Source organism: Falco rusticolus, chromosome 13 (assembly GCF_015220075.1).
Source record: "Falco rusticolus isolate bFalRus1 chromosome 13, bFalRus1.pri, whole genome shotgun sequence".
Taxonomy (NCBI): domain Eukaryota; kingdom Metazoa; phylum Chordata; class Aves; order Falconiformes; family Falconidae; genus Falco; species Falco rusticolus.
In genome coordinates this window covers 30624746-30636590 of record NC_051199.1, presented here as the reverse complement: position 1 = coordinate 30636590, position 11845 = coordinate 30624746, and the positions used below count along the sequence as shown (strand labels likewise).

Genomic DNA, 11845 nt, shown 5'->3' with positions numbered 1-11845 from the left:
TAAACTTGCAAATTGTAAAGGCTGCTATTGACAAATATGTACCTTCAGTCACTTGGGAATTCTTAAAAAAAAATCTCTTCTGCACTATGAGCACTGACACAGTCACAGTCATTCTAAATGACATTTTTCATTGTATGGCAACTTAAAAGTATCTGTAATAGCTTCAAAGAAGATTGTGGTTATTTTCTTAATGATTAGAAAAATTATGATTATTTTGTATAGAAGACTAAGCTTCAGAATATAACTAAAGTACAACAGGTTTCCTTTAATGACATACAAATCAAAAACTTATTTACCAGGACTGTGGTATAAGGATAAATTACCAATTTTAATCACTAGTCATATAAAAAATTCCAGGCACTGTCAGAATACTGAAGTTCATAATCTCACCTTTTGGAATCTTCTACACATCAGCATTAAATGGAGGATTCTGCTTCTGTCCAAATGACTGTGGCCAAAGCCAAGTTTTTGAAATCTGACCAAATCTATGATGAAATTCTGGAGTTTCCAAGGTTGGCATCACATGCTTAAAATTATTTTTGTAGGTTTGTATTTTTTTCCTTTGCATGGATGAAGGCCAGTGAGTGGTTCAGTGGAAAGATCAGCTTGTACAAGTTGCATATGCCCCATCTGTACATTAACGAAGGTAAAAATGAGAAAATGTTTACCTTCTCTTATACTACTTAAATTCAAATTCATTAAATTCAAAGTCATTCCTTAGTACACAGCTAACAGAGATGTTCATGTATAGGTGGGTTATTTGGTTTATTTTTGTTCAAATTCCCATCAGACTGAGGAAGAGGAAAAAAACCCACACAAGCAGTATCCTTAAAATTTCCACATTTATGTGAGGGTAAAAACAAGAGTTTTTCTTTGCCTTGGTCCCTTGACTCCTCTAAAATTACTCCTTCTTGATTTGTGAAAGAACTGCATGATGTTTTTATTTAAAGACAAAACAAAAACTTCTGACAGGCAAGATTTTTCCATTACTACTTTTAGTCACACCTCACCAAAACTTGAAGATATTTGCATGGCTAAGCACACTCGTATTATCTTTCTCTTAAGGAACTCAAAAAGCTAGAGGCAATTTAGCTTCCCAAGCCTGTATTATTATTTTCAGAGGGTGTCTGAAGGGCAGGAACCTCTTTCTCTGGTAGACAGGGCCTACAAAGACTGAGCACCTAATTTAATTGGTTAAATTATGAGTCTGCAGTTTGGTGTCATGAATATCCCCTTACTGTTTTGCAACACAACACTTCTCATACTCAGTATGCTGAAATGCTGACTGTTCTGAGCATGACTCAAAATGTCATTGAAAATATAAAGCTGATCTTTTACTTGAAAAATTTTCCCTGAGGAAAGAAAAAACCAAAACAGAATATTCTGACAAAAAAGCCCCAACAAAAGCTCCCAGTGAGACTGAACTGAATCCCCACCATTTCATAATACCCTAATCTGAATGATGTGTCTATAGCCTGCTGCTCATGCTGTTGTTCTGACCTCCTGCAAAACTCTGCAGGTAAATATGCTTTAAAGTTCAGGGGAGCTTCATTTGGCCTCTGCCACTATATTCTACTTTAATGTGGGAAAAAGCCTCCATCCAACATGTGAAGAATTAGCAGTCAGGAAATTGTATTTCAGCGAGACTCACTTTTACATACAGGAGGAATAATATGCCCCAAAATGCAAAGGTGTGTATGGGGCTCCAGAGTGCTTTACTACAAATCTCTGCCCACAATTATTTGTGGTCAAAACCGAGTCTCTACAGCTACTTCCAGTTGCAGCGTTTTAAACTAAAACAAATGACACTTCTGTTCTAGACACAGCATCATAATACTCTGGCAAAATGCATTGGCTGTGAGGAACAAATAATGCTGGAACACTTAGCTTCAGATTTCAGCATGAACTGCTCACTTACAGAAGTTTACAAACTCAAATCTGCAGCTGCTTTCCAGGTGTGTCCCAGGTATTTTATCCATGGATTTCAGCAGTCAGCACATGCACTTCAGGTTCAGGAACACTTCTTCAAAAAAATGGTTTCTCATCTGCTGGCATGGTGTGAGCTTTGTCCTGGCTCTGTGGCCCACTCCTCTCTGCTGCTGTCAGGGTGAGGTCTGTATTCTGCAGCTGGAGAGCCAGACAGTCACTCTGCCTCAAACACCACCATCAGAGTTGCTGGTTATGTCAAGATTTCCAGTCAGTTAATATTCCTTACAGGAACCTTGGTTTTGCTACCAGGTACAGCTCATAGCATCTCTTTAACAAGAGACACCACATTTAGGATTGAATCAGGACTTAAATTGATTGCATCAAGTTTAACTTCACCTTACATCCAAAATCCCTATATGAAACAAGCTGTTAAATTTGTAAATGCATCTGTAGTATTCTTACCACCATATTAAAATTAATAAACTTCCCATTTAAAAGCTGAGATGTCAAGACACAGTTGATTCTGGCTATGCCAACAGAGGTGCCAATATCTGGATTATGGATAAAGAGGATTGCAGAGTTAGTATGGCCAACAAGAAGGGAATTACGCATCTCTTTCTTTGATTTAAGACACTAAAATAGGAGATACAAGCCTGTGGTAGGGGAGAAATGTAAATTCACAAGACACAATCATAAAAAAACCCCAAATCAACCCATGATGAATTAAGGTTGGCCAATTCTTGCCAGTGGTTAGTTACAGTCACTAATACTACTACGGAAAAAGCTGTCAAACGAGATAATATTTTGTGCCTCCTGTCTACCAAGCTCAAAGACTTTCCACAATCAGAAGTTACTGAAAATTGGAAAGGACACATAGAGGAGCAAGATAAAGGGTTAAGAGTTTCCAGGTGTAACTTTAAGGTATTTCATTGCTCTCATCCAGCATAGCCAAATCTATCTCAATAGGCTGTGTTTGCCTAAAGATAAGCCTGTATTTTCCCCATGGCTGAGCTGCAGTCTACATAGAATACTCCGTTTGCTTTTGTCAGTGAAATGGCAGCCATTCACTTCAGGAATATTTAGCAGTTCTAGGGGTTTTCCTGCTTTGAATGTCTACCCCACACATACCATTTTCCCTCCAAATAACCAAAACCTTTTTTCAAACACTTCTAACATTTTCAAAATCATCAGCTCCATGGTTTGCAGGAATGAAATCAGCAAGTTTCCCCAAGATGTCTGGTAGGAGTATGGGTCAGTTTTAAAGTTTCCTTTCTTCTCCTGTCTGCAAACAATACCCACAAATCTGTAAGGATGCCGGATTATCATTTAAGTAGATACACAACATGATGTATATTTAAGCCTAAGGAAGAACAAATGCACAGTTGCCAGTGTCTCCATTTTATAATCATGCCTTTTTATCATGCATCTCTGAACATCCATGCCACCTTGAACTGCTTCCCAAAAGACTAGCCCCATTCTTAAACATCATTAATTTCTTTGTTACTTCTTGTAACTTAATAGGAACCAAGCAATTAAAATTTCAGATAGATTGTTCAAATCCTACAAGAAGAAATCAGCTTTTCAAAACAATCTGATAAAGGAGTATCAACGTAAAATCTCAGTGTTGTCTTGAAACAGAATTTAATGAATGATATACTCTATTGTTTCTAAATATCTTACCCACAGCTGCCACTTATTGTATGATTTGCATTTCTAACAGTGTCTAATGTTAAATGTTGATATAGCTGAATCCTAATGGTTCTGATGTAACAGGGTTATGTGCATTACTGCCAGTCTGAAGTACATAATTTGCTTTTCTCTGGGTGTTCATTCTCTCAAAACCAGAGTGCTGAATACAGCCAAATGTTGCCCATACAGCTGCAAACGAGCCATACGCCCACTTTACTGTGGATCCCTGAATTTCCACTGGGAATGAAAAAATAATTGTTTTAGAAATTAAAAAGACTGCTAATTTAAAACAGATTATTCTTTTTCTTCTCATTATTATTGTCAAGAATGTTAGCTTTCCATTGCAGCAAGGCCAGGGTATTTAGAAGAGTATAACAGGCTAGCACTGGCTGCTCACAAGGTTCCGTCCTATATTCTCTCAAATCACTTAATACTTCGGCAACAACAACAACAAAAAGTTTACCTATGAGTATAACATAAAAAGAAAGCCAGTGCAGCTATTAATGTGCACTAATTAGCATGGCTGACTTCAGAGCTGTCTATTTAATCTTTCAATCAGGCCCAGATGCCTTTCTAAAAGCCTTACTGCAGGATGGCTTTTTTCCAGTAATTGCTTTGTGCAGTTAAGAACTTCCAGGATCCAACGAGCAGAATAGGCTGCCACCCTCTGTGACTATCATGGTCTGTCTGTAACTAACGTTTATTCATTTAGAAATCATGGCTTCATCCAGTGCACTGATTCTCAAGGGAACAAACTCTCCTGACATACTGGGCTTTTAATCAGGCCCTTTCAGAACAACAAACATTCCTATGTTCTAAACAAAGAGAGGTGACCGTAAAAGCAGTTCTATAGCAGTTTATTCAAAAAAAGGTGATTTCAATATAAAAGCAGTTTCACTTTATTCAAACCTTCCTATTGTCAGAACAAGCTGGAGGGTAAAAAAATGAAGTCATGGCCAAGGACAACCAGACAGGTTAGAGAACAACTAGAAAAATGTAGATGTCAAAGAGTTCAAAAAACTTCATCCAAAATAGAGAGGCTTGAGAGAAAAAGATTTAAGACAAGGGTTTCATTTGTCTTTGCAGCATGCAAATCTACCACTGTAAACACTGGAGAAGCCATTTCTCTCTTCTTCTGGGGGGTGGGGGAAAAGCAGTGAAGATTTCCTTGCCGTTTTCAGAGAATCCCAGGCTGCAAATAAAAGAGGAAGGAAGTAATTGCCCTCTTTCTTCCAACTGAATTTAATATGGAAATTGTTCAACATCTACATCCAATCTAAACCTGACACCCCCTCAGAGCTCCAGAGGTAACCCTGCTCTGCGCCCCGGGACAAGCTGGCAGTACTGCTTTTGGCTTCACTGAAAGCTGGGCTGGGTCCCAGCTGGATAAGGCTCTTTCACTGGCAGGCAAAATGGTTTTTGAGAGAAACTGCCTCAGGCCTTGACCTTATTGTAGGTTGCTTTTACAGTAAATTCCTCCAAGAAATGCTTCCTTGCCTGCTTGCCCAAGGCCCTCTGCGGGCACCTGCAGTTCCCCTACCCTGACTGACCAGCACTGGTCTGGAGACTTAGTGCTGCAGAGGCACTGCCATCTTACCTGCTCTGCCCTCCCAACATTCCCCACCATGCATGTGTGTGTACACAGATGTACATATATACCTGTGCACACACGCTTTTGGGGGTTGCTGCTTTTCCTAATTAGAGTCTTTCTCGAATCTGCTGTCACTGAAATCGTTGGCTACATAAAACCCCTGAGGGCTCCTCGATTCCAGTGCAGATGGACAGGGAGGGGTAAGCGTGTCTAATTTCACCCTAACTCCAAAGCTGGGGAAACTGAATGCCATCCTAAACGGCACCACTTCACATCAGTGTGCAGGTTAGCAGCATGATTCACTTGAGCTCAGGTTCCAACTAATTCTTCTGTCCAAAGCAGAGCTCTCTCAGTTATTGTTTCAGTAACCTACTGAAAACATAGTAAAATTGATGCCTAGATCATGACTGCTACTTATTACCTCTTACACCTTCTTCTGTTTGCTGCAAAACCCACACACTGATAAGAATAACTAAATTTAATGCTAGAAGAAAGGCGCACAGAAGCCTCTGCTGACATAGAAGTAATGAACCGAGCACTGGTGCTGAATTCTCAGCCACACTTTTTTTTCTTCTCAATCCTAACCTTAACGGTCAGAGTTAACACTCATCAACCTCTGTACCACAAGGAATTAGTGGATGAATCAAACACAATATTATTGATACATATCCTCTGATAATAAAAATGCAGTAGCATAGAGAATGCATAAACCAAAAGGGTAGGTCCTCAACTGAGAGAAATTGCTGAAGCTAAACTGACTTGGAGATGCTGAAGAAATTACCTCAGATATTTTGTTACCTGGACAAAAACAGAGTATGTTCCACAGAGTGTCCGTCTCAACTCAGCAGCCACTTTGAGGAAACAGATGATCAGCTGGAGTCCACTAAGAGCTATCAGAATAGAGAGTAAAATGATGTTCCACTCTACTATGTTAGCGGGTTCAGTGCACCGAGACCAAGCAGGGTAATCTGTGAGGTACCTATTAGAGAAACAGCAATGTGAAGTAAATTAAATGCAGTGGGCACAATAAAATAAAATACACATTATTTTACCTGTAATATATAGAAAAAGCATATGGGGTTTTATATGCTTCAAGTTTAGAAGCCAGACTCTAGTCTTTCTTTATACCAGCATAAATCCTGCATGGGCTTGTCAAACGCAGCTGAGTCAAAAATTACTTTTCTCAAACACATCTGCTTCATTAGTTTCCCTGTTAGACACCCAAGTGTTAGAAAGACATTGCCATTTTTTTAAATGGCAGAAGACAAGTTTAAAACAAGAATTTTCCTTTCATTGATTTAATTTCAGCTGTAGGTTAAGTCCAGCTGACATCAGTACCTTGCAGAGAGCAGGAACACCCCAACACCATCATTCTAACCAGTGCATACAGCCTAAATGGCAGAGCTAAGAGTTACCACGTGCAATTTCCAGTTATTCTAGAGCCATGCTTTGCATCCTTGAGGATCATGATGTGCACAGCTCATGTGTGCCCTTTTAACTGCGAGACATGCTACAGCCTGGAAGTCAATTGCAAGAAGCTTTGTTAGACTCACTTACTCAGTGTCAGTCACTTTTTTTCCTTCAACATTCATAACTGAAATGCTCTGAACCAAAACTGGAGTGCATTGTTCAGCATCTGGCCCTTTACGCTGAACTCAAAACTCGCATTTTTATTTTCAAGTGGGATGGTAATACTGGTGATACGCAGCAGAGATTGCAGGATGCACTTCAGTGTTTTAAAGTAAAGCTGACTTAAGTTGGAGAAGGCCACAGTTTAGGAACACTGTTAGATGCTGAAGGAACTTTTTTGTAATCCTCTGACAAATTTAATCCTCAGTGCATTCAAATGCAGCTGGAACAGCTTGGCATTATACACCTTGGAATATTAAAATCTTACAAAACTTTGGTCTTTTAAAGGGAGAATATAAAATATTGCAAAAGCAGCCTCAGGTTACAGATCTGAATCAAATCTTTCACGCCTCTAGGAGGCTGGGACATGGACAACACTTTGTCTAGCTCACTTAAGTGTTTTATGAGACAGAGCAGCTGTATCAAACCACAGACTCCATTGATCTACAGGAGTTAAAAAGAAACCTACTGCATCACTAAATATAAAAATGCCATCTATAACCTTTGAACAAAAAACTTGAATAATTTTAGAGAATATTCTGAGAAAGTATCCATCTACACTGACTCTAATTTTATATTCTTTATTACACATGACTGTGACCACCACTTGAAAAAGGATACTTAGCTAGATGATCTCCAGGTCTGATCATTACAAAGAATCTTACACTTAGCCTTTCCTTACAAGGAGGCAAATACCTTCTTTGAGGATTCTGATGCTCAAAAGACTGGGCCATTTTGTGTTAAAACTCTGAGAGAATTTGTCTGACTGTTGTTTTAATGAACAGTTTCCTCCAGAACAGTCACATTGATGTTTCTTACCCTCCAGCAGTGTCTTTGAAGATATAATCCCATCCACCTGATGAATTGCAGAAGGGGCCTTGGATCAATCCCAAGGTAAAAATGATGCAACTGTATCCAGAGAAAGCAACTCCAAGAAGAGCTAGCACAATTGAAATAAAACTCTGAAGTAAAGAGAGAAAAATAATATTACTGTGTGGGGACATTGTTCACAGCAAATACAGTCATTCAGCCTACCTAGCTACTTCCTTGGGGTTGAATTTCACATTTGATTGTCCCAATCTTCAAAATTTAGAAAGAAAAATACCAGGTAAAGAATAGTAAGCACACACATGCAAATAAAGATTAAGACAGAGTTTAAGACGGTTTCATAATTCTCAGTTAAATACTGTTTGGGGATTATTTTTCTTTAAACTTGCATTTTTGCGAAATTGTTTCCCAAAATGCTAGAGGAACAAAACCACCCATTAAACATGTTTGCATCCCAAGTAGTGTACATTGAGTCATTACTGGAAAAAATAACTTCCAAATAATACAAGCAAGGGGATGAAACTATGTAGTTGGGGCACTTCATTGAAACTCCCAGGCCTTCTAGCTTCTTATTCTATTTTACAAGGATTTTTTTGGGGGGGTGAGGCGGGGTGGGTGTGCTGTTGTTTGTTTAATTTTCTTTCATCCTGTTTATGCATGAGAAGGAAGGAGCTATAAATTCTGTGACCTCTCAACCTGACTTAGAATCCTTCTCTGTGAAAGGAAGCGGAAACAGCAGAGGAGAGGGCAGAAGGATGTGCTAGATATAGGGGTCCTCAAACTTTTTAACCAGGGGGCCGGCGTGGATGAAGTGGCAGGCAGTCATCTGCGCCTGCTTGGTTTCCCCCCACAACCCCGGGTGGGGGGGGTGGGGGGTGTCTGTAAATACCAGGGGCTGGATTGAGGACCTTGGGGGGCCGTATCCAGCCCGCGGGCCGTAGCTTGAGGACCCCTGTGCTAGAATCACAGGAGTAGGAAGGCACTCAGAACAAATGCTAGAGATGCACACAAAAATAAAACACAAACTCACCCTGTAGGTTTTGTTACAGCTCTCACTCTGGCAGCACCGATAGAACACGCTGCACTCCAGTGTTATTAGAATTACTGCCAGTAGAAGGATCTATAAGGGGACACCATAAGGTCAGTGAAATGGCTGCAGATATTAAGCCAAAGTCTCCTTTGCCTGTGGAAGGCAGGGACTGCACCTGTTATGTTCTGCTGGGATTTTAAAGCTGCTCAGTAGGAAAGCACAATTTCTCAAGGCACACCATGGAACTGGACCATTTTTGTTAGGCTGTCACTGTGCTTGTTTCTTATACCTCAAAGACAAGAGTACAATGTCTCCTACCACAGTAAAGTGTTACTAGCATGAACAAAGCTATACCAGTGAAGCTGAAAGAATAAAAATCAAGCTCACAAGTAAAAGAATCAGTAACAATGAAAGGAAGGATATTTGATTGATACAACCACATTAGTTCAACCGCTTCTTGCTGACACAGCTACACATATCAGGATATCACTTTCCTTACTAACACAGTTAAGCTAGAAAAAGTCAGTACCTACAAGCCTTTCATTAAATTCATTCATTTAATGACATTCATTTAATTTCCCTGTCAAGCATCCATACTGTTTTTCTTAGATTATTGGATTATGCAAACCTGATACTAGAATCATTTCAATAAATGACCAGAACCACGAAGTGCCACTCAGACAGGCACTGGTTTCAAAGGGGAAACACGAAAAAGGAATGTTTCTGAGTCACAACACTATTCTCTCACATGCTGCTGCCCTGTTTGTAACAGGGTAATAATATATACGTTTTTAATAAATTGGTAATAATCCTAAGGCTAAAAACACTTTTGAAAAGAATGTCTCATGTTTTAGTAACTCTCCCACTTCAGCACCTTCATAAACCCCCCTTACTTACGCAGATGAGACCTTTTAAAGTACTGATTGCGTGCATGTACTTTTACTACATGACTCTCTTCTGTCCCTGAGGCTACAGTCCTTTATGAACATAGCGAATAGTATGAGCTGTGGGGAACTCTGTGTTAAGTTCATTACTACAGATGAACATATTACAAATGTAATGGAGAAAATCCTAACATGCCAATCACAGTGAGACAATCTTCTGTATTTAGCCCAGTGACAGTGTCACTTGATGCACAGCAAACTGCCTTCTAAATACTGGGCTGTATACAGCTCTTAAAAACATCTCAACAGTCATAAGAAGCTTTTTTAGAATCATAGAATCATTTAAGTTGGAAAAGACCATTGAGATCATCAGGTCCAACTGTTATCCCCGGACTGCTAAATCCATCACTAGACCAAGGTTTGGTTTTGTTTTGGTAAAAGAGCTGTAATTCAATTTCCATAGAGGATAAAATCAGCATAGCGCCTGCCTCCATAAAACAAGCATAAATGACACATAAATAAAAAGCCAGCAGAAAAAAAACAGTCAACCCTGCAAAATCACTTACATGAAATTAAAATAGTATACATAGCATGTAATTCAGTATATTCACATTTCTTTCAGCTTGACCGCATTTTTCTGCCTGCAGTGTTTTTTGGCAAAGTAATCCATATTCTCTTTAAAAGCACAATTACATTGCTGCACAGTAACCCAGTATTATTTGCAATAGAATGTAATTCATTAAAAATCCATATAATCCACACACTTACCATCACACCTGAGAAACAGATCCCTTCAAAATACCACACATAGTTGGGAAGCTGGTAACTGGCAGCATGTGAAGCTTTCCCATTAGGGAAGTATAATAGTATGTTAACAACAATACTCCAAAGTGCAAGAGGTATCAGCAGACAACTCAGACAGCTTCCACATGTCTCTAAAGCCATCTCTCATGAACTTCAGACGTTTTGCTCTTCTAAACTAAAAAAAAAAAGATGACAAGGTTTTAAATATCAAAAGCGTTTTGACCTCCTCAGCTTGATTCAGTCACTTCATATTCACAGGAACTGGGTAAATGGGGTATGATTCCAGAGATAGAGAAGTGCTTAACAGTTAGCAGAATAATAGGTTAATATTGCTGTCCAAACTCATTGTCCTTTCTAAGCACATGTCTTTGAGGGGCAGTTCCCCTTCTGTAAGATCCTCCTTTGTGATCTTCCAAATGAAGTATGCCTAAAACTAGTCAGACTCAGGAAGGAACTTAAAAAAAAAAAAATCTCATTTCCTAGTGACTGCTTAGAAATGCACTCCTCCCGAGAACAAGGATTATGATGCAGATATTCTGTGACATGAGGCAGGTTGCTCAGCCTTACTGCCACTCAGAGTCTTTTCTACCTCAGAAGGGGAACGGGGCTGCCAAATGACAAATCCAGTCTCTGTACAGAGGGGCACTGCCTCACACTACAAAGAATTAATGCCAGAGCTTGGCAGATACAGCCCCCTAAGGGTGAACCAACACTTGCTGCTAACTTGGGGCAGCCTCACAAAAACACCAAGCTGAGTCTTGGCCACTTGGCAGAGAGAACAGAAGCCCATATAACACTGGCTAGAAACTGCCAGGCATTTATGATCAACACTTTAATTATGCTCTTCCACAGCATTATGTGGCTCAGCTGTTTACGAATTAAATCCTGCTGTTTCTCCAGTTGTTCTATTCTGTACTTACAGCTGAGTATGCATAGCTACCAATCTGACCCAGGTACATGTGACTCCTTGTGCAGGATAAAAGGTCTGGCTGTTTTTTGAAATGCCTGCCATTTTGCACTGTGCAAAGCCAAAGCCGGACAGCTTCCCCATTTTCATGTGTCATCATTCCCTAAGCCCCAAGCAACTAAACATCCATGCTAGTAACCCAGAGTCAGAGCAGTTTGAATGCTCACAGCACAGCCCAAGCCTTCTTTTTATGCCCCTTGTCAGCCATCAGAAAAGTAGCTCCAGAACAAGCTTAGGGTTTACTCTATAGGAAAGTCATAGTCAGAGAACAAAAAATCAGGGCTCTATCAAAAGCAAGAAGGCTGATTTTAGAAGCAGTGACATTATGGCATATTTTCCTCCTGTTTCCTCATGAGCTGTTTTAGGCTCTGCACACATGAGGCTTCTCTCATGATCTCATAAAACCTCTTTTCATTGCATGTTCTAACTAATTCCTTCCTATTGCTTCAAATGAGATCATCTAAGGAAATGGGCATGGTGGTACTCATGCAATT

The 11845-nt window shown here is 39.7% G+C and overlaps 1 protein-coding gene across 8 annotated transcripts in view; it reads right to left on the bottom strand.

The window, feature by feature from the left end:
• Positions 1 to 10354: 10354 nt before the first annotated feature.
• Positions 10355 to 11845, bottom strand: part of LOC119156593 (transmembrane 4 L6 family member 1-like) — a 52416-nt gene continuing 50925 nt past the window's right edge. For 5 of the 8 annotated variants that reach the window (XM_037406566.1, XM_037406560.1, XM_037406564.1 and 2 more), the window contains one exon: positions 10355 to 10559. In XM_037406566.1, coding sequence (XP_037262463.1) covers positions 10452 to 10559 — 108 coding nt within the window. In that variant the 3' untranslated portion in view covers positions 10355 to 10451. The remainder of the gene's footprint in view (positions 10560 to 11845) is intronic. The other 3 variants (XR_005107223.1, XR_005107225.1, XR_005107224.1) reach the window with 3 other exon arrangements.